The sequence below is a fragment of the Tachypleus tridentatus genome, chromosome 9, assembly GCF_004210375.1.
Source record: "Tachypleus tridentatus isolate NWPU-2018 chromosome 9, ASM421037v1, whole genome shotgun sequence".
NCBI lineage: Eukaryota > Metazoa > Arthropoda > Merostomata > Xiphosura > Limulidae > Tachypleus > Tachypleus tridentatus.
Window position 1 is genome coordinate 163836320 of NC_134833.1, and position 23886 is coordinate 163860205.

At 31.5% G+C, this 23886-nt stretch overlaps 1 protein-coding gene across 1 annotated transcript in view; it reads left to right on the forward strand.

Moving 5' to 3' along the window:
* LOC143227557 (ATP-dependent RNA helicase TDRD9-like) overlaps positions 1–23886 on the forward strand; it is a 104644-nt gene that overhangs the window by 54135 nt on the left and 26623 nt on the right. The window contains exons 8-12 of the mRNA XM_076458989.1: positions 14306–14464; positions 15473–15576; positions 19120–19178; positions 20284–20341; positions 23237–23321. Of these exons, the coding sequence (XP_076315104.1) occupies positions 14306–14464; positions 15473–15576; positions 19120–19178; positions 20284–20341; positions 23237–23321 (465 nt within the window). The remainder of the gene's footprint in view (positions 1–14305; positions 14465–15472; positions 15577–19119; positions 19179–20283; positions 20342–23236; positions 23322–23886) is intronic.

The following is a 23886-nucleotide window of genomic DNA, read 5'->3' on the forward strand; positions in this document are numbered from 1 at the left end:
AGACAGTAAGTGTTTAAATCTGTTGTGTATAGGTTTATTTGTCTGTTTAGATCAGTAGTGTATGGCTTATCAAACACTGAAAACTGAGGTGAAGAAACAATGATTAAGTGAAAACAGTCAGTAAGTGTTTAAATCAGTTGTGTATAGGTTTAGTTACCTGTTTAGGCCAGTAGTGTATGGCTTATCAAACACTGAAAACTGAAGTGAAGAAACAATGAAGTAAAAACAGTCAGTAAGTGTTTAAATCAGTTGCATATAGGTTTAGTTACCTGTTTAGGTCAGTAGTGTATCGCTTATCAAACACTGAAAACTGAGATGAAGAAACAATGATTAAGTGAAAACAGTCAGTAAGTGTTTAAATCAGTTGTGTATAGGTTTAGTTGTCTGTTTAGATCAGTAGTGTATGGCTTATCAAACACTGAAAACTGAGATGAAGAAACAATGATTAAGTAAAAACAGTCAGTAAGTGTTTAGATCAGTTGTGTATAGGTTTAGTTACCTGTTTAGGCCAGTAGTGTATGGCTTATCAAACACTGAAAACTGAAGTGAAGAAACAATGATTAAGTGAAAACAGTCAGTAAGTGTTTAAATCAGTTGCATATAGGTTTAGTTACCTGTTTAGGTCAGTAGTGTATGGCTTATCAAACACTGAAAACTGAGATGAAGAAACAATGATTAAGTGAAAACAGTCAGTAAGTGTTTAAATCAGTTGCATATAGGTTTAGTTACCTGTTTAGGTCAGTAGTGTATCGCTTATCAAACACAGAAAACTGAGATGAAGAAACAATGATTAAGTGAAAACAGTCAGTAAGTGTTTAAATCAGTTGTGTATAGGTTTAGTTGTCTGTTTAGATCAGTAGTGTATGGCTTATCAAACACTGAAAACTGAGATGAAGAAACAATGATTAAGTAAAAACAGTCAGTAAGTGTTTAGATCAGTTGTGTATAGGTTTAGTTACCTGTTTAGGCCAGTAGTGTATGGCTTATCAAACACTGAAAACTGAAGTGAAGAAACAATGAAGTAAAAACAGTCAGTAAGTGTTTAAATCAGTTGCATATAGGTTTAGTTACCTGTTTAGGTCAGTAGTGTATGGCTTATCAAACACTGAAAACTGAGATGAAGAAACAATGATTAAGTGAAAACAGTCAGTAAGTGTTTAAATCAGTTGTGTATAGGTTTAGTTGTCTGTTTAGATCAGTAGTGTATGGCTTATCAAACACTGAAAACTGAGATGAAGAAACAATGATTAAGTAAAAACAGTCAGTAAGTGTTTAAATCAGTTGTGTATAGGTTTAGTTGTCTGTTTAGATCAGTAGTGTATGGCTTATCAAACACTGAAAACTGAGGTGAAGAAACAATGATTAAGTAAAAACAGTCAGTAAGTGTTTAAATCAGTTGTGTATAGGTTTCATTGTCTGTTTAGGTCAGTAGTGTATGGCATATCAATCACTGAAAACTGAGATGAAGAAACAATGATTAAGTAAAAACAGTCAGTAAGTGTTTAGATCAGTTGTATATAGGTTTATTTGTCTGTTTAGATCAGTAGTGTATGGCTTATCAAACACTGAAAACTGAGGTGAAGAAACAATGATTAAGTAAAAAAAGTCAGTAAGTGTTTAAATCAGTTGTGTATAGGTTTAGTTATTTGTTTAGGTCAGTAGTGTATGGCATATCAAACACTGAAAAGTGAAGTGAAGAAACAATGAAGTAAAAACAGTCAGTAAGTGTTTAAATCAGTTGTGTATAGGTTTATTTCTCTGTTTAGATCAGTAGTGTATGGCTTATGAAACACTGAAAACTGAGGTGAAGAAACAATGATTAAGTAAAAAAAGTCAGTAAGTGTTTAAATCAGTTGTGTATAGGTTTAGTTACCTGTTTAGGTCAGTAGTGTATGGCATATCAAACACTGAAAACTGAAGTGAAGAAACAATGAAGTAAAAACAGTCAGTAAGTGTTTAAATCACTTGCGTTTAGGTTTAGTTACCTGTTTAGGTCATTAGTGTATGGCATATCAAACACTGAAAACTGAGATGAAGAAACAATGAAGTGAAAACAGTCAGTAAGTGTTTAAATCAGTTGTGTATAGGTTTATTTCTCTGTTTAGATCAGTAGTGTATGGCTTATGAAACACTGAAAACTGAGGTGAAGAAACAATGATTAAGTAAAAAAAGTCAGTAAGTGTTTAAATCAGTTGTGTATAGGTTTAGTTACCTGTTTAGGTCAGTAGTGTATGGCATATCAAACACTGAAAACTGAAGTGAAGAAACAATGAAGTAAAAACAGTCAGTAAGTGTTTAAATCACTTGCGTTTAGGTTTAGTTACCTGTTTAGGTCATTAGTGTATGGCATATCAAACACTGAAAACTGAGATGAAGAAACAATGATTAAGTGAAAACAGTCAGTAAGTGTTTAAATCAGTTGTGTATAGGTTTAGTTACCTGTTTAGGCCAGTAGTGTATGGCTTATCAAACACTGAAAACTGAAGTGAAGAAACAATGAAGTAAAAACAGTCAGTAAGTGTTTAAATCAGTTGCATATAGGTTTAGTTACCTGTTTGGGTCAGTAGTATATGGCTTATCAAACACTGAAAACTGAGATGAAGAAACAATGATTAAGTGAAAACAGTCAGTAAGTGTTTAAATCCGTTGTGTATAGGTTTAGTTACCTGTTTAGGTCAGTAGTGTATGGCTTATCAAACACTGAAAACTGAGGTGAAGAAACAATGATTAAGTAAAAACAGTCCGTAAGTGTTTAAATCAGTTGTGTATAGGTTTAGTTACCTGTTTAGGTCAGTAGTGTATGGCTTTTTAAACACTGAAAACTGAAGTGAAGAAACAATGAAGTAAAAACAGTCAGTAAGTGTTTCAATCCGTTGCATATAGGTTTAGTTACCTGTTTAGGTCAGTAGTGTATCGCTTATCAAACACTGAAAACTGAGATGAAGAAACAATGATTAAGTGAGAACAGTCAGTAAGTGTTTAAATCAGTTGTGTATAGGTTTAGTTGTCTGTTTAGATCAGTAGTGTATGGCTTATCAAACACTGAAAACTGAGATGAAGAAACAATGATTAAGTAAAAACAGTCAGTAAGTGTTTAAATCAGTTGTGTATAGGTTTCATTGTCTGTTTAGGTCAGTAGTGTATGGCATATCAAACACTGAAAAGTGAAGTGAAGAAACAATGAAGTAAAAACAGTCAGTAAGTGTTTAAATCAGTTGTGTATAGGTTTATTTGTCTGTTTAGATCAGTAGTGTATGGCATATCAAACACTGAAAACTGAAGTGAAGAAACAATGAAGTAAAAACAGTCAGTAAGTGTTTAAATCAGTTGCGTATAGGTTTAGTTACCTGTTTAGGTCATTAGTGTATGGCTTATCAAACACTGAAAACTGAGGTGAAGAAACAATGATTAAGTAAAAAAAGTCAGTAAATGTTTAAATCAGTTGTGTATACGTTTAGTTACCTGTTTAGGTCAGTAGTGTATGGCTTATCAAACACTGAAAACTGAGGTGAAGAAACAATGATTAAGCAAAAACAGTCAGTAAGTGTTTAAATCAGTTGTGTATATGTTTAGTTGTCTGTTTAGATCAGTAGTGTATGGCTTATCAAGCACTGAAAACTGAGGTGAAGAAACAATGATTAAGTAAAAACAGTCAGTAAGTGTTTAAATCAGTTGTGTATAGGAAGAGTTACCTCTTCAGGTCAGTAGTGTATGGCTTATCAAACACTGAAAACTGAGGTGAAGAAACAATGATTAAGTAAAAACAGTCAGTAAGTGTTAAAATCAGTCGTGTATAGGAGTAGTTACCTCTTTAGGTCAGTAGTGTATGGCTTATCAAACACTGAAAACTGAGGTGAAGAAACAATGATTAAGTAAAAACACTCAGTAAGTGTTTAAATCAGTTGCGTATAGGTTTAGTTGTCTGTTTAGATCAGTAGTGTATGGCATATCAAACATTGAAAACTGAAGTGAAGAAGCAATGAAGTAAAAACAGTCAGTAAGTGTTTAAATCAGTTGTGTATAGGTTTCGTTACCTGTTTAGGTCAGTAGTGTATGGCTTGTCAAACACTGAAAACTGAAATGAAAAAACAATGATTAAGTAAAAACAGTCAGTAAGTGTTTAAATCAGTTGTGTATAGGTTTAGTTGTCTGTTTAGATCAGTAGTGTATGGCTTATCAAACACTGAAAACTGAGGTGAAGAAACAATGATTATGTAAAAAAAGTCAGTAAATGTTTAAATCAGTTGTGTATAGGAATAGTTACCTCTTTAGGTCAGTAGTGTATGGCTTATCAAACACTGAAAACTGAGGTGAAGAAACAATGATTAAGTAAAAACAGTCAGTAAGTGTTTAAATCAGTTGTGTATAGGTTTCATTGTCTGTTTAGATCAGTAGTGTATGGCTTATCAAACACTGAAAACTGAAGTGAAGAAACAATGAAGTAAAAACAGTCAGTAAGTGTTTAAATCAGTTGCGTATAGGAGTAGTTACCTGTTTAGGTCAGTAGTGTATGGCTTATCAAACACTGAAAACTGAGGTGAAGAAACAATGATTAAGTAAAAACAGTGAGTAAGTGTTTAAATCAGTTGTGTATAGGTTTAGTTACCTGTTTAGGTCAGTAGTGTATGGCTTATCAAACACTGAAAACTGAGATGAAGAAACAATGATTAAGTAAAAACAGTCAGTAAGTGTTTAAATCAGTTGTGTATAGGTTTAGTTGTCTGTTTAGATCAGTAGTGTATGGCTTATCAAACACTGAAAAGTGAGGTGAAGAAACAATGATTAAGTAAAAAAAGTCAGAAAATGTTTAAATCAGTTGTGTATAGGAATAGTTACCTCTTTAGGTCAGTAGTGTATGGCTTATCAAACACTGAAAACTGAGGTGAAGAAACAATAATTAACTAAAAACAGTCAGTAAGTGTTTAAATCAGTTGTGTATAGGTTTAGTTGTCTGTTTAGGTCAGTAGTGTATGGCATATCAAACACTGAAAACTGAGGTGAAGAAACAATGATTAAGTAAAAACAGTCAGTAAGTGTTTAAATCAGTTGTGTATAGGAGTAGTTACCTCTTTAGGTCAGTAGTGTATGGCTTATGAAACACTGAAATTGAGGTGGAGAAACAATGATCAAGTAAAAACAGTCAGTAAGTGTTTAATTAAGTTGTGTATAGGTTTAGTTACCTGTTTAGGTCAGTAGTGTATGGCATATCAAACACTGAAAACTGAAGTGAAGAAACAATGAAGTAAAAACAGTCAGTAAGTGTTTAAATCAGTTGTGTATAGGTTTAGTTACCTGTTTAGGTCAGTAGTGTATGGCTTATCAAACACTGAAAACTGCGATGAAGAAACAATGATTAAGTAAAAACAGTCAGTAAGTGTTTAAATCAGTTGTGTATAGGTTTAGTTACCTGTTTAGGTCAGTAGTGTATGGTATATGAAACACTGAAAACTGAAGTGAAGAAACAATGAAGTAAAAACAGTCAGTAAGTGTTTAAATCAGTTGTGTATACATTTAGTTACCTGTTTAGGTCAGTAGTGTATGGCTTATCAAACACTGAAAACTGAGGTGAAGAAACAATGATTAAGTAAAAACAGTCAGTAAGTGTTTAAATCAGTTGTGTATCAGTTTAGTTGTCTGTTTAGATCAGTAGTCTGTGGCTTATCAAACACTGAAAATGAGGTGGAGAAACAATGATTAAGTAAAAACAGTCAGTAAGTGTTTAAATCAGTTGTGTATAGGAGTAGTTACCTGTTTAGATCAGTAGTGTATGGGTTATCAAACACTGAAACTGAGGTGGAGAAACAATGATCAAGTAAAAACAGTCAGTGAGTGTTTAAATCAGTTGTGTATAGGTTTAGTTACCTGTTTAGGTCAGTAGTGTATGGCATATCAAACACTGAAAACTGAAGTGAAGAAACAATGAAGTAAAAACAGTCAGTAAGTGTTTAAATCAGTTGTGTATAGGTTTAGTTACCTGTTTAGGTCAGTAGTGTATGGCTTATCAAACACTGAAAACTGAGATGAAGAAACGATGATGAAGTGAAAACAGTCAGTAAGTGTTTAAATCAGTTGTGTATAGGTTTAGTTGTCTGTTTAGATCAGTAGTGTATGGCTTATCAAACACTGAAAACTGAGGTGAAGAAACAATGATTAAGTAAAAACATTCAGTAAGTGTTTAAATCAGTTGTGTATAGGTTTAGTTGTCTGTTTAGATCAGTAGTGTATGGCTTATCAAACACTGAAAACTGAGGTGAAGAAACAATAATTAACTTAAAACAGTCAGTAAATGTTTAAATCAGTTGTGTATAGGTTTAGTTGTCTGTTTAGGTCAGTAGTGTATGGCATATCAAACACTGAAAAGTGAAGTGAAGAAACAATGAAGTAAAAACAGTCAGTAAGTGTTTAAATCAGTTGTGTATAGGTTTATTTGTCTGTTTAGATCAGTAGTGTATGGCTTATCAATCACTGAAAACTGAGGTGAAGAAACAATGATTAAGTAAAAAAAGTCAGTAAGTGTTTAAATCAGTTGTGTATAGGTTTAGTTGTCTGTTTAGATCAGTAGTGTATGGCTTATCAAACACTGAAAACTGAGGTGAAGAAACAATGATTAAGTAAAAACAGTCAGTAAGTGTTTAAATCAGTTGTGTATAGGTTTAGTTACCTGTTTAGGTCAGTAGTGTATGGCATATCAAACACTGAAAACTGAAGTGAAGAAACAATGAAGTAAAAACAGTCAGTAAGTGTTTAAATCTGTTGCGTATAGGTTTAGTTACCTGTTTAGGTCATTAGTGTATGGCATATCAAACACTGAAAACTGAGATGAAGAAACAATGATTAAGTGAAAACAGTCAGTAAGTGTTTAAATCAGTTGTGTATAGGTTTAGTTACCTGTTTAGGTCAGTAGTGTATGGCTTATCAAACACTGAAAACTGAGGTGAAGAAACAATGATTAAGTAAAAACAGTCAGTAAGTGTTTAAATCAGTTGTGTATAGGTTTAGTTACCTGTTTAGGTCAGTAGTGTATGGCTTATCAAACACTGAAAACTGAGATGAAAAAACAATGATTAAGTAAAAACAGTCAGTAAGTGTTTAGATCAGTTGTGTATAGGTTTAGTTGTCTGTTTAGATCAGTACTGTATGGCTTTTCAAACACTGAAAACTGAAGTGAAGAAACAATGAAGTAAAAACAGTCAGTAAGTGTTTAAATCAGTTGCATATAGGTTTAGTTACCTGTTTAGGTCAGTAGTGTATCGCTTATCAAACACTGAAAACTGAGATGAAGAAACAATGATTAAGTGAAAACAGTCAGTAAGTGTTTAAATCAGTTGTGTATAGGTTTAGTTGTCTGTTTAGATCAGTAGTGTATGGCTTATCAAACACTGAAAACTGAAGTGAAGAAACAATGAAGTAAAACAGTCAGTAAGTGTTTAAATCAGTTGCATATAGGTTTAGTTACCTGTTTAGGTCAGTAGTGTATCGCTTATCAAACACTGAAAACTGAGATGAAGAAACAATGATTAAGTGAAAACAGTCAGTAAGTGTTTAAATCAGTTGTGTATAGGTTTAGTTGTCTGTTTAGATCAGTAGTGTATGGCTTATCAAACACTGAAAACTGAGATGAAGAAACAATGATTAAGTAAAAACAGTCAGTAAGTGTTTAGATCAGTTGTGTATAGGTTTAGTTGTCTGTTTAGATCAGTAGTGTATGGCTTATCAAACACTGAAAACTGAAGTGAAGAAACAATGAAGTAAAAACAGTCAGTAAGTGTTTAAATCAGTTGCATATATGTTTAGTTACCTGTTTAGGTCAGTAGTGTATGGCTTATCAAACACTGAAAACTGAGATGAAGAAACAATGATTAAGTGAAAACAGTCAGTAAGTGTTTAAATCAGTTGTGTATAGGTTTCATTGTCTGTTTAGGTCAGTAGTGTATGGCATATAAAACACTGAAAAGTGAAGTGAAGAAACAATGAAGTAAAAACAGTCAGTAAGTGTTTAAATCAGTTGCGTATAGGAGTAGTTACCTGTTTAGGTCAGTAGTGTATGGCTTATCAAACACTGAAAACTGAGGTGAAGAAACAATGATTAAGTAAAAAAAGTCAGTAAGTGTTTAAATCAGTTGTGTATAGGTTTCGTTACCTGTTTAGGTCAGTAGTGTATGGCTTATCAAACACTGAAAACTGAGATGAAGAAACAATGATTAAGTAAAAACAGTCAGTAAGTGTTTAAATCAGTTGTGTATAGGAGTAGTCGCCTCTTTAGGTCAGTAGTGTATGGCTTATCAAACACTGAAAACTGAGGTGAAGAAACAATGATTAAGTAAAAACAGTCAGTAAGTGTTTAAATCAGTCGTGTATAGGAGTAGTTACCTCTTTAGGTCAGTAGTGTATGGCTTATCAAACACTGAAAACTGAGGTGAAGAAACAATGATTAAGTAAAAACAGTCAGTAAGTGTTTAAATCAGTTGTGTATAGGTTTCGTTGTCTGTTTAGATCAGTAGTGTATGGCTGATCAAACACTGAAATTGAGGTGGAGAAACAATGATCAAGTAAAAACAGTCAGTAAGTGTTTAAATCAGTTGTGTATAGGTTTAGTTACCTGTTTAGGTCAGTAGTGTATGGCATATCAAACACTGAAAACTGAAGTGAAGAAACAATGAAGTAAAAACAGTCAGTAAGTGTTTAAATCAGTTGTGTATAGGTTTAGTTGTCTGTTTAGATCAGTAGTGTATGGCTTATCAAACACTGAAAACTGAGGTGAAGAAACAATGATTAAGTAAAAACAGTCAGTTAGTGTTTAAATCAGTTGTGTATAAGAGTAGTTGTCTGTTTAAATCAGTAGTGTATGGCTTATCAAACACTGAAAACTGAGGTGAAGAAACAATGATTAAGTAAAAACAGTCAGTAATTGTTTAAATCAGTTGTGTATAAGTTTAGTTGTCTGTTTAAATCAGTAGTGTATGGCTTATCTAACACTGAGAATGAGGTGGAGAAATAATGATTAAGTAAAAACAGTCAGTAATTGTTTAAATCAGTTGTGTATAGGAGTAGTTACCTGTTTAGATCAGTAGTGTATGGCTTATCAAACACTGAAACTGAGGTGGAGAAACAATGATCAAGTAAAAACAGTGAGTTAGTGTTTAAATCAGTTGTGTATAAGTTTAGTTGTCTGTTTAAATCAGTAGTGTATGGCTTATCAAACACTGAAAACTGAGGTGAAGAAACAATGATTAAGTAAAAACAGTCAGTTAGTGTTTAAATCAGTTGTGTATAGGAGTAGTTACCTGTTTAGGTCAGTAGTGTATGGCATATCAAACACTGAAAACTCAAGTGAAGAAACAATGAAGTAAAAACAGTCAGTAATTGTTTAAATCAGTTGTGTATAGGAGTAGTTACCTGTTTAGATCAGTAGTGTATGGCTTATGAAACACTGAAACTGAGGTGGAGAAACAATGATCAAGTAAAAACAGTGAGTTAGTGTTTAAATCAGTTGTGTATAGGAGTAGTTACCTCTTTATGTTAGTAGTGTATGGCTTATCAAACACTGAAAACTGAGGTGGAGAAACAATGAATTATAAAAACAGTCAGTAAGTGTTTAAATCAGTTGTGTATAGGTTTAGTTGTCTGTTTAGGTCAGTAGTGTATGGCTTATCAAACACTGAAAACTGAGGTGAAGAAACAATGATTAAGTAAAAACAGTCAGTAAGTGTTTAAATCAGTCGTGTATAGGAGTAGTTACTTGTTTAGGTCAGTAGTGTATGGCTTATCAAACACTGAAAACTGAGGTGAAGAAACAATGATTAAGTAAAAACAGTCAGTAAGTGTTTAAATCAGTTGTGTGTAGGTTTAGTTGTCTGTTTAGGTCAGTAGTGTATGGCTTATCAAACACTGAAAACTGAGGTGAAGAAACAATGATTAAGTATAAACAGTCAGTAAGTGTTTAAATCAGTCGTGTATAGGAGTAGTTACCTGTTTAGGTCAGTAGTGTATGGCTTATCAAACACTGAAACCTGAGGTGAAGAAACAATGATTAAGTAAAAACAGTCAGTAAGTGTTTAAATCAGTTATGTATAGGTTTAGTTGTCTGTTTAGATCAGTAGTGTATGGCTTATCAAACACTGAAAACTGAGGTGAAGAAACAATGATTAAGTAAAAACAGTCTTTAAGTGTTTAAATCAGTCGTGTATAGCTCACGTAAGCTGAAAAGTGGGTAAAAGTATGCTTGAAGTTACAAGGAAAATATAAATATATTTTACTAGAGACTATTTGGACTTTTTTGCTGTATCTGTCGTGTTATGTTGATAAAAAGATGAACATCCAGTAATAATTTCATTTCAAACACACTGAAATCAGTTGAAATTTAAAATTTATTAATTTTTTTGTTTCTGTGTAAAACTCAAACTGTAAATGGCTTATTTCCTTTGTCACTGTGTTAAGAACACTCCTTTTTTGGTAATCCTCAACAGTATACATATAAAACTGTCACCTGATTGTTCTTAAGCCAACCATGGTGTTTATATTGAATACTAAATATTCATGTTGATTTGTTAGAATGATTTCTTTTATATTTTTTATTTTTTGATAAAATTTGTGATCTAACAGCAAAGAAGTTTAATAAATTCAGAAATTTTGTGACAATGAGTTGTTGCCAAAAGTAAAATAAAATTTTAAAATAAGTCTTACTTTATGTTAAAACATTAGATCAAATGCTTAGACTAAAAAACGTATCTGTTACTAGCATTATAGAGTGAGTGTTTGAAAAGTTTTTAGTGGTGAATAAAGGTTATATAATAAATATTCCTTTGGTAATTTAACACATGTATCACTACTTGGCCTAAAAATATAAAAAAACAAACATTTATTAGTACAAAGTATCTTTTACTCTTTATGCAGTTGAAAGAGTTGAAAATTTCTGTCGTAATGTCTGCACTATCTTTTCTATTCCCTGACCTGAAAAGAATATAGTGAAAAGAATGTTATTTAAGGCACTTTTGTTCATGATAACATTTAATATTTCTATGTAGGTTTTACTAAAAATGTGGTAATTAGAAAATTACTTTGAGACAGATGTAATAAGTAGGTGTATTTTGAAAGTGCAAACAAATTTTAGTTAAATTATATAATTTTTGTTAATCAGTTATCAGTGGTTTTTGATGGGCTTTCATCTTAGTTAAATTATAAAAGCTTTTTTGTTGAATACATTTCAGTCTTGAAGTTGTTTTTAAAATGTGTAGGAAAATGTAAAAAATTTTTTCTAATTCAATACAACAGTTTTTCTTTGGATCAGAAAGCATCCACTTTGGTATAACACAGTTTAACCAACAAATAAGACTATTATGGTTATATATAAATTTGGTATTTTTTTCAGACTAACAATAATTACTTAGATGCCCTTCTGATGGTTCTAAATTTTGTACATGTAAGAATTTTAACAATAGTACTAGTTTATGTTGATGTGCATGTCTATGTTCAGATCTTTCTTTCTTATAATCAGTGAGTGAATCATGTTTAAAGAGTATATTTCCCCTAATTTCCTTTATATAATATGACAAGTGGGTTACATTCAAGATGTGTCCATCCACACTGGTTTCCTTTATATTGCATGCTGAGTAATTCATGTTTAAGATGTAACTGTAGCCAGTGATGTCCTTTAAAAATGTGGTGTGTGGGTCATGTCACATATCAATTGTGTGTTTTAATAGTGAGTTCTGTGCTTAGATGAGAGTAACAGTGTTGATTTGGGGTATCTGGATTTTTCGGAAGCACTTGATAAAGTGCCATGTAAAGAGCTTGTAAAAATTATCTACATGGGTGATAAGTTAGCTAATTGGATAGAAGAGTGGCTGGATGGAAGAATAGAGTTCAATCAAACTGGATTAATGTCATAAGTGGGTACCTCAGGGTTCAGTCTTAGGACCTTTGATTTTTTATTTACATCAGTGATTTAAATGAAGAAATGGTCAATAAATTATTTAAATTTGCAGATCATATTAAGGTTTTGGTGATTTACAAAATGATTCAGGTCATTTGGTGAGTTGGGTAAATATGTTGTATTGGTTTTAATTATAATGTAAAATAATACACGTGTTGTAACTTGGATTGTCACGACAAACACTGTGTTTTGTAGCCCAAAAAATGACCTGCAGGAACCTCCCTGTGTTATTAACAGGAATAATAGTTTAGCAGTTGTCCACCTTCTATAGCTTGCACTGTGGTAATCCAAACTATCAAATATTTTCAGTGGACTTCACAAACCAAATTTCAAGGCAATCTGTACAATTACTTGAGATATAATATTTTCAATAACATTTTCAATAATATTTTCAATTTTGATTGAGTGTCTTCCTTTTTTTATTTTCACCAAATGTACAGAAACTTTATTGGATAGAAAATCACATTTTTATGGAATTTTGTTTTTCAAATTTTGTACACTTAAGTCTTTTTAATCTACAATTATGAATAATATTTGAGGTAAATATAAGCTACATACAAAATTATTCAACAAAAATTACACCAATTTGACACTTTTTGCACATGCCTGCACAAACAGTCTCATGAGTTATCAGTCTTTGATTTTTAACTACAGCTTCACTTAAGGTTAACAATAGACTTTTTTGTGTGATTGTGGTAAATAACAGCTGATTTAGTACAACAAAACTTCACAGTGTAAGCATGTGCACATTAGTACTGGCCAGGTCAAGCCAACTTGGTTAGCAGTTTCTTCCTCAGGATTTCAAAACAGTCACATGGGTGGATAGTTATTCGTTGTCAACTTTTAAGCACAGTTTGCTAAATGTTATGAAACGTTCTCCTAATTAAAGAGAGTTTAGCTCGATGATAGTGTGACATTAGCTTAAAGCCTCAAGCAGTTAGTGTAAGCAGTGACGCATGATATTGATGTACTGTTTACGTGGGGTGTGACGACAAGAAATGGTTAATCTAAATTCTGTTGAATTACTATAAAGGAAGCTCTAAGCACTGTTTTAGAGACAAAGAAATACCACTGTATATATTAAAGAATCTGGTTGGTTTTGTAAAGTAAAGGTATTTACCTAATAATAGCATTGTGATCCAAACAGTTAAGTGGGTTACTGTTGAGTGTCACTTTTTATTTGCTGTAGTTTGTTAGTATGTAATTGGAAACATATGAGGTGTGAAAACGAAGGTATTGCCAAAGAAAGGATGAGTACATAAATGAAATTAAAACTGGTAAGTACACTTATACACAAATATTCATTCATTAATTAGCTAGTCTCCATATTTTATTGTACCCAGCATCTGGTCCAACATGTAATAAAAATGCAGCTTCTCTTCTTAATAAATCAATATTGATGTAAAATTATTGCAAGTTTAACCACCAAGTTTCATTTCATTCCTTTAAGTCACATGCTGAATCCTTTTTTGGTTTCACATTTTTTTACACCTTGATTAGATAAGTATAATTTGGATGAAAATAACCTTAACAAAAGAAAGAGATCTTGATGTAATGGTTGATCAGTCTGTATAGCTATCCAAGCAGTGTGCTGTTACTTGTGGTAGGGCAAAGAAGATTTTAGGTTGTATTTACAGAAATACTGAATATAAGTCTAAAGAGAAGAGGTCCTGGTTAGGTCATATTTGGAGAATTTGTTCAGTTTTGGGCTCCTTATTTTAAGAAAGGCATTGAATTGTTGGAAATAGTTCAGAAAAAGTTACAGGAAAGGTGAGAAGTTGTCATGTGGGGAGAGACTAAAATCTTTTGGTTTTCTCTTGAAAAAAGAAAGAATTGTGGGGGGGGGGATCTGAATAAGGTGTTTAAGGTTGTAAAGGAAATTGATGGTGTTGATGCATCATGTTTTTTCACTCTCAACAGTGAAAATAGTAGGACTATGGGAACATAAGTATATATTTTAGCAAGGTAGGAGTCATCTTCAGCTGAGACAGTTATTTTTTTTAACAAAGTGGCTGACCTCTAAAATGAGTTAACTTTAGGTGTTGTTGGTACAATAAATTTAAGCAACTTTAAGAGAGAGCTTGATAAATGTTTGAATGATAAGAGCTGGCTTTGAATTTATTTGTTTATTTAATAGTTTTAGTTTAGTCTAAACAGTGTAAATGGACCAGTAGGTCCTCTGTTGTTCCTGAACTTTGTGTTAAGTTTTATTCTTGATCATTGTAAGTCACCATACTAGGTTTTTGTATTACTTCAGTTAAATCTTGTGATAGTATTTTAAATTTTCTTATTGTAGTTAATTTGTAAGTCTGTATAGATGTATTTTTTTTCTTTTGTAAGTCCTTGTATACCATTGTATTTGTACTTGTGCAGGTAATTCTTATGTCAGCCACCTTTGATACTGACATGTTTGCTAGTTACTTCTCAATTCTTGTTTGTGGAAAGTTGGAACCTGCTCCTGTTTTTACAGTTCCTGGGAAATTGAAAGCTGTCACAGAATTCTATCTTGACGAATTGAGGACTCTTGGTACTGTAAGTTAAACATCATTTTTAAAATCTGAGGATATCATTGTCTGTGATTAAATTCTATCTTGACAAACTGTGAGGACTCTTGGTACTGTAAGTTAAACATCATTTTTAAAATCTGAGGATATCATTTGTTTGTGATTAAATTTATTTTAAATGTTTTCACTAAATTTGAAAGTTGTTGATTTAATGTTATTTATGCTTTTCCTGCTGTTAGAAAATTGGTTAATCTTGCACTTTATGTGGTGTTCTTTTGCTGTACAAGACAGAAACTTAATATTTAATTTGCACATAATTATAAACAAGTTAAAATAATGTACATGTGTTTGTATGTTATGTGATGTTTGACTGTTCTTCTGAATACCAATTAAATAAATTCCAAAACTATGAAGTGAAGTTTGATTTTAAGTTTTCATTACTTTCATCATTTTACTATAATGTTACCTAGTCTGTATATATGTATCTATCTGTGTGAAGGAAATAATAAATACAGTATGGCACCACAAACAAAAATCCATACAAAAAATTCACATTTGTGGATATTCAAGATTCAGACAATAATAAATATAACTACAGTATGTGTAACAACCATTTCTTTATATAACAGAACACAATTTAAAATAGAAGTATTATAATAATAACTTTCACTAGGACTGCAGGTGAGGGTTTGATTATGTCATTATTAATGTAATTTGTAAGTATATTACTCAGAATGGAACATATTTTTTGATAAAAGAATACAACTTAAAACATTACAGTTTGTATCAGTACAATCTGAACACTATTCTCATGCAGAACTTCCAAGAAATAATCATCTTTTCGAATATGAGAACATTTTCCAATTTTTTTTTGTGAAATATGAATATACTACAGTTAGTAACTACTGATATAAGTTTGATATAAATTGTTTTACTTTTGGTGAAATCACTGATTTCTTTTTTAAGACATATAAAGTTCTAATTAAATGGGTTTATCCATCAGATAATGATAAATTTATATTTTGGTCTTGTACAGGTTCCAAAACTTGACCCATCTAACCCTTTAATCCCAGAAGAGAGTTATCATATTGTATTTCAGTTGATAAGGGCATTTGATCGAATAGAGGCACAGGAGCAGCAGTAGGTTATCATTAAACCCATGTTGTAGTTATATGTGGGTTATCATTAAACCCATGTTAGTGTTGACTATAAATGTTGTAGTTATATGTGGGTTATCATTAAACCCATGTTAGTGTTGACTATAAATGTTGTAGTTATATGTGGGTTATCATTAAACCCATGTTAGTGTTGACTATAAATGTTGTAGTTATATGTGGGTTATCATTAAACCCATGTTAGTGTTGACTATAAATGTTGTAGTTATATGTGGGTTATCATTAAACCCATGTTAGTGTTGACTATAAATGTTGTAGTTATATGTGGGATATCATTAAACCCATGTTAGTGTTGACTATATATGTTGTAGTTATTATATGTGGGTTATCATTAAACCCATGTTAGTGTTGACTATAAATGTTGTAGTTATATGTGGGTTATCATTAAACCCATGTTAGTGTTGACTATAAATGTTGTAGTTATATGTGGGTTATCATTAAACCCATGTTAGTGTTGACTATAAATGTTGTAGTTATATGTGGGATATCATTAAACCCATGTTAGCGTTGACTGTAAATGTTGTAGTTACATGTGGGTTATCATTAAACCCATGTTAGTGTTGACTGTAAATGTTAGTTATATGTGGGTTATCATTAAACCCATGTTAGTGTTGACTGTAAATTTTGTAGTTATATGTGGGTTATCATTAAACCTGTGTTAGTGTTGACTAAATGTTGTAGTTATATGTGGGTTATCATTAAACCTGTGTTAGTGTTTACTGTAAATGATGTAGTTATATGTGGGTTATCATTAAACCCATGTTAGTGTTGACTGTAAATGTTAGTTATATGTGGGTTATCATTAAACCCATGTTAGTGTTGACTGTAAATTTTGTAGTTATATGTGGGTTATCATTAAACCCATGTTAGTGTTGACTGTAAATGTTAGTTATATGTGGGTTATCATTAAACCCATGTTAGTGTTGACTGTAAATTTTGTAGTTATATGTGTGTTATCATTAAACCTGTGTTAGTGTTGACTAAATGTTGTAGTTATATGTGGGTTATCATTAAACCCATGTTAGTGTTGACTGTAAATGTTAGTTATATGTGGGTTATCATTAAACCCATATTAGTGTTGATTATAAATGTTGTAGTTATATGTGGGTTTTCATTAAACCCATGTTAGTGTTGACTATAAATGTTGTAGTTATATGTGGGTTATCATTAAACCCATGTTAGTGTTGACTATAAATGTTGTAGTTATATGTGGGATATCATTAAACCCATGTTAGCGTTGACTATAAATGTTGTAGTTACATGTGGGTTATCATTAAACCCATGTTAGTGTTGACTGTAAATGTTAGTTATATGTGGGTTATCATTAAACCCATGTTAGTGTTGACTGTAAATTTTGTAGTTATATGTGGGTTATCATTAAACCTGTGTTAGTGTTGACTAAATGTTGTAGTTATATGTGGGTTATCATTAAACCTGTGTTAGTGTTGACTGTAAATGTTGTAGTTATATGTGGGTTATCATTAAACCCATGTTAGTGTTGACTGTAAATTTTGTAGTTATATGTGGGTTATCATTAAACCCATGTTAGTGTTGACTGTAAATGTTAGTTATATGTGGGTTATCATTAAACTCATGTTAGTGTTGACTGTAAATTTTGTAGTTATATGTGGGTTATCATTAAACCCATGTTAGTGTTGACTGTAAATGTTAGTTATATGTGGGTTATCATTAAACCCATGTTAGTGTTGACTGTAAATTTTGTAGTTATATGTGGGTTATCATTAAACCTGTGTTAGTGTTGACTAAATGTTGTAGTTATATGTGGGTTATCATTAAACCTGTGTTAGTGTTGACTAAATGTTGTAGTTATATGTGGGTTATCATTAAACCTGTGTTAGTGTTGACTGTAAATGTTGTAGTTATATGTGGGTTATCATTAAACCCATGTTAGTGTTGACTGTAAATGTTGTAGTTATATGTGGGTTATCATTAAACCCATGTTAGTGTTGACTGTAAATGTTAGTTATATGTGGGTTATCATTAAACCCATGTTAGTGTTGACTGTAAATGTTGTAGTTATATGTGGGTTATCATTAAACCCATGTTAGTGTTGACTATAAATGTTGTAGTTAGATGTGGGTTATCATTAAACCCATGTTAGTGTTGACTATAAATGTTGTAGTTACATGTGGGTTATCATTAAACCCATGTTAGTGTTGACTGTAAATTTTGTAGTTATATGTGGGTTATCATTAAACCCATGTTAGTGTTGACTGTAAATGTTAGTTATATGTGGGTTATCATTAAACCCATGTTAGTGTTGACTGTAAATTTTGTAGTTATATGTGGGTTATCATTAAACCTGTGTTAGTGTTGACTAAATGTTGTAGTTATATGTGGGTTATCATTAAACCTGTGTTAGTGTTGACTAAATGTTGTAGTTATATGTGGGTTATCATTAAATCTGTGTTAGTGTTGACTGTAAATGTTGTAGTTATATGTGGGTTATCATTGAACCTGTGTTAGTGTTGACTGTAAATGTTGTAGTTATATGTGGGTTATCATTAAACCCATATTAGTGTTGACTATAAATGTTGTAGTTATATGTGGGTTATCATTAAACCCATGTTAGTGTTGACTGTAAATGTTGTAGTTATATGTGGGTTATCATTAAACCCATGTTAGTGTTGACTATAAATGTTGTAGTTAGATGTGGGATATCATTAAACCCATGTTAGTGTTGACTATAAATGTTGTAGTTACATGTGGGTTATCATTAAACCCATGTTAGTGTTGACTGTAAATGTTAGTTATATGTGGGCTATCATTAAACCCATGTTAGTGTTGACTGTAAATTTTGTAGTTATATGTGGGTTATCATTAAACCTGTGTTAGTGTTGACTAAATGTTGTAGTTATATGTGGGTTATCATTAAACCCGTGTTAGTGTTGACTGTAAATGTTAGTTATAAATGGGTTATCATTAAACCCATGTTAGTGTTGACTATAAATGTTGTAGTTATATGTGGGTTATCATTAAACCCATTTTAGTGTTTACTGTAAATTTTGTAGTTATATGTGGGTTATTATTAAACTCATGTTAGTGTTGACTGTAAATGTTGTAGTTATATGTGGGTTATTATTAAACTCATGTTAGTGTTGACTGTAAATGTTGTAGTTATATGTGGGCTATCATAAAACCCATGTTAATGTTGAATATACATGCTCTTGTAGTTATATTGGTTTACTAATATCTGTGTGTTATGTCGGTTTACTAATACCAATGACAGGATTTACGTTAGTTTATTGATATATAGGGCAGGTTTTATGTCAGTTTATTAATGTCTATGACAGATATAACATCCTTTTACTAATAACTATGACAGCTGTTATGTTGGTTTACTAATACCTATAGCAGATACAATTTTTGTATGGTACTAATTACAAAAGTTTAAATGTTATTTATTAGAAGTTTGAGAAACATACAGATATTTAGTTCACTTATGTTTCACACTGGTTAAGGTATTCTTATTGTATTTTCTGTTTAGAGCTGTTCAAGATGGAGGTCTACCTTTTAGAAGAGGAGCAGTCCTTATTTTTCTACCAGGTAATTCTATTTCTGTGTTAGTTAAATGCTTCCTATTAGGATACTGTGTTGTTTAAATGTTTTTTATTAGGATACTGCATTGGTCAAATATTCTTGTCATGCTATTGATTTTTATCATAAAATAAATTTTAAAAAAATGGACATTGTTCAATATTGGGAATTCGAGGTTTAAAGTTTCTTTTAATTTGTGTCAGGTGATCAGTAATAGTCTGGTGTACATATTTTTAGTGGGTATCAGTGTGGATTACATATTTTAATGGGTACTAGATGTTCTTATGAGATACTGGAGTGTAACAGATGTTAGCATGTAACATTATGAATTATACACTCCTACTGGATTATAGAATGGGTTAGATGCACTTATCAGGTAACAGAGTAGGATAGTTATTCTTACTGGGTAACAGCGTGGATTAGACACACTTTATTGGTAACAGCAAGGATTAGGCATCCCTATCAGATAGCGTTTTATTTTTGCTGTTGTGCTACACGTTTTACTTTGGATATTTTTTTTTGTGGAAAATGTTGTTTTTCTTCTTCATGATGTTTTGTCTACATCCTGCCTTCTTCTTGACGTCTTGTTCCCTTCCTGCCTTCTTCTTGACGTCTTGTTCTCTTCCTGCCTTCTTCTTGACGTCTTGTTCTCTTCCTGCCTTCTTCTTGATCGCCTTGTTCTCTTCCTGCCTTCTTCTTGATCGCCTTGCTCTCTTCCTGCCTTCTTCTTGATCGCCTTGCTCTCTTTTTGACTTCCTGTCCTTTTGCTGTTCTTTAGTAGTTTTGCTGTATGAGCATTGTTTTTGAAGGTAATGTTATTTCTTCCCCAACCTGTAAGTTTGTCAGACCATATTGAATAATATAAATAACTCATGAGCTAGGTTTGATGCAACTTGTTTTTTAAGTGTGCTCTATTAACCTTTTTTTCTCAGTGAAAGACAGATTTTGATTGAAAAACCAAGGTTTATAGTGAGGGAAAACAAATATATGTAGAATTTTAATTAAGTTTTATGGTGGTGAAATGAACATCTATAAAGTAGGCAATAGATATAAAACAATTAGTGGTTAAAGTTTACTGTTTTGTAGATTACAATTTAATCGTTTCTTTATTAAGGTTACTTCGAAATTGGTGAGATGGAAGAAAAACTGAGGGAAGAAATGCATGCTAGAAAGTAGGAGCATGTTATTATTATTATGATAAAACTAAATAGATCATTACAGTATGATGTTATTATTATGATAAAACTAAACAGATTATTACAGTATAATGTTCTTATTATTATGATAAAACTAAACAAATCATTACAATATAATGTTCTTATTTTCATGATAAAACTAAACAAATCATTACAATATACGAGGTCTGTTCAAAAAATACGCGAACTGACGTCATAAAACAAAATGTACCTTATTTAGAAGTTACAGGTCTGGGACCCCTTCAAAGTACTCTCTTCCCAACGTACACACCTATCCCAACGGTGTTTCCACTTGTTGAAACAGTCCTGGTACGCTTCTTTTGTAATGTCCTCCAGCTCCTTCGTCGCATTTGTTTTAATCTCGGGAATCATCTCAAATCTTCTTCCTTTCAAGGGTCTTTTGAGTTTGGGAAACAAGAAAAGTTGCAAGGAGCAAGGTCAGGTTAGTAGGGGGGGTGGGGAAGAACAGTGATCGAGTGTTTAGCCAAAAACTCGCGAGTTCTGAGGGCTGAATTTCGCAGCAACGAGGTGCATCTTCAATTTTTCGGTGAAAATCTCGTAACAAGATCCAACTGATATCCCACACTCTTCAGCAAGCTCCCTGACTGTCAGACGTCGATTTGCTTGCACCAGGGTGTTGATTTTGTCGACGTGTGGGTCGTCAGTTGCGTGGAAGGACGCCCAGGACGCTCATCATCTTCAATGGACTGTCGACCATCCTTAAAACGTTCATGCCACTTGAAACATGCCGTACGCTTTATAGCAACATCACCGTAAGCCGTGTTAAGCATAGCAAAAGTTTCAGTTGCAGATTTTCCAAGTTTAACACAAAATTTCACAGCAAGTCGTTGCTCCTTCAGGTCATTCATTCTGAAATCCGCCAAACGAAAAAATCGCACTTCACTTAAAACCGCGTAGCTAATACACAAATGAAGATATCTGCAATCGGGAAATGGCGTCGTAATCAGCTGATCTGTGCAAACCTAGCGACACCAAGCGGATTCCCCTGGAACTAACTGGAGCCGCGCAATTCAAACAGTCCGCGTATTTTTTGAACAGCCCTCGTGATGTTTTTATTATCATGATAAAACTAAACAAATCATTAAAATATAATGTTTTTATTATCATGATAAAACTAAACAGATCATTAAGGTATAATGTTTTTATTATTATAATAAAACTAAACAGATCATTATGGTATATTATTATTATTATTATGATAAAAAGCTAAACAGATTATTACGGTATAATGTTCTTCTTATTATGATAAAACTAAACATCTTACAGTATAATGTTCTCATTATTGTGATAAAACTAAACATATCATTACAGTATAATGTTCTTATAATTGTGATAAAACTAAACAGATCATTACAGTATAATATTCTTATTATTGTGATAAATCTAAACAGAGCATTACAGTATAATATTATTATTGTGATAAAACTAAACAAATCATTACAATATAATGTTCTTATTATCATGATAAAACTAAACAAATCATTACAATATAATGTCCTTATTATCATGATAAAACTAAACAAATCATTACAATATAATGTTCTTATTATTATAATAAAACTAAACAGATCATTATGGTATATTATTATTATGATAAAATTAAACAGATCATTACAGTATGTTGTTATCATTATGATAAACTAAACAGAGCATTACAGTATGTTGTTATCATTATGATAAACTAAACAGAGCATTACAGTATGTTGTTATCATTATGATAAACTAAACAGAGCATTACAGTATGTTCTTATCATTATGATAAACTAAACAGAGCATCTATTCTTCATATAACAGTGTATTTATTATTTTCTTTATGTTGAAATTCTGACCCCAAATACTAACTCTTCTTTCTCTATGAATATTTTTAAACTATTTTTTGTATGTATATATAGACTGTACTTTTAGAAACATGCCACATGTAAACTGTTTTTGTATGTGTATATAGACTGTACTTTTAGAAACATGCCACATGTAAACTGTTTTGTATGTATATTTAGACTGTACTTTTTAGAAACATGCCACATGTAAACTGTTTTTTGTATGTATATTTAGACTGTACTTTTAGAAACATGCCACATGTAAACTGTTTTTGTATGTATATTTAGACTGTACTTTTAGAAACATGCCACATGTAAACTGTTTTTGTATGTATATTTAGACTGTACTTTTAGAAACATGTCACATGTAAACTGTTTTTATGTATATATGACTGTACTTTTAGAAATATGCCACATGTAAACTAAACTGTTTTGTATGTATATTTAGACATGTACTTTAGAAACATGCCACATGTAAACTGTTTTGTATGTATATACTGTTTTAGACATGTACTGTTTTTATGTATAAACATGAAACATGTCACATGTAAACTGTACTTTTTTTTTTTGTATATATATATAGACTGTACTTTTACATGAAACATGTACTTTTAGAAACATGCCACATGTAAACTGTTTTTGTATGTATATATAGACTGTACTTTTAGAAACATGCTACATGTAAACTGTAAACTTTTTGTATGTATATATAGACTGTACTTTTAGAAACATGCCACATGTAAACTGTTTTTAGAAACATGCCACATGTATGTATATATAGACTGTACTTTTTAGAAATATGCCACATGTAAACTGTTTTGTATGTATATATAGACTGTACTTTTAGAAATATGCCACATGTAAACTGTTTTTGTTTCTTACATGTCCTTGGTGTGAATTTCTGCTAGTGAATTGTGGTTTAACAACAAAGTGAAGTATATTTTAATTTTTTTATTGTTATTATTTCCTCATATATTGAAAGATTGATGTTCTTATGATGAGAATAATACCTTCAAAGTTTTTCTTTAACTAGATGGTGGATTCTTCCTCTACATTCCTCAGTAACTGTGGACGAACAAACACAAGTATTTCGACCTCCCCAGAAGGGCTACCGAAAGGTGCGTGCATTTAAAATGTGTAGAGTAGAAAATATCATGGAAATTATTATTCATATCTAAGTGGAAGTTTAGGAGGTACAAATTTAAATAGGTAACAATATAATGTAATATATAGTAAAATGTGTGGGATACATGTTTAGTAAATAACATTTTTAAGAGAGACCATTACAAAGAAAGGCTTAAATATAAACACAGTATGTTTAAAATAATAACATTCAATAATAATATGCTATGAGGATCCAGAATTGATTACATTAAGAGTAAAGGTGATATTATTTAGTGTTGGGTGATCATTAAAAGTGGAAAGACTTTCTTTAATAAAGAGTTTTTGTAATCTATGGTTCTGAAGTCAAGAATTTCAAAGTTTTCTAGAAGTTTGGGTGGATGTTATTATGACTGTGTAGTCAGATTTAAGACGTGGATTAGTTAGCTTACATCTGTTTCTAGCCAAAATTCCTATGCGTTTAAGTACACATATATGACTCACAACTACATAGAATGTCTTTGGTTTTAAACATATTTTTAATTCAACATGTTGATGTATTTACTAAACATAGTTTAATTT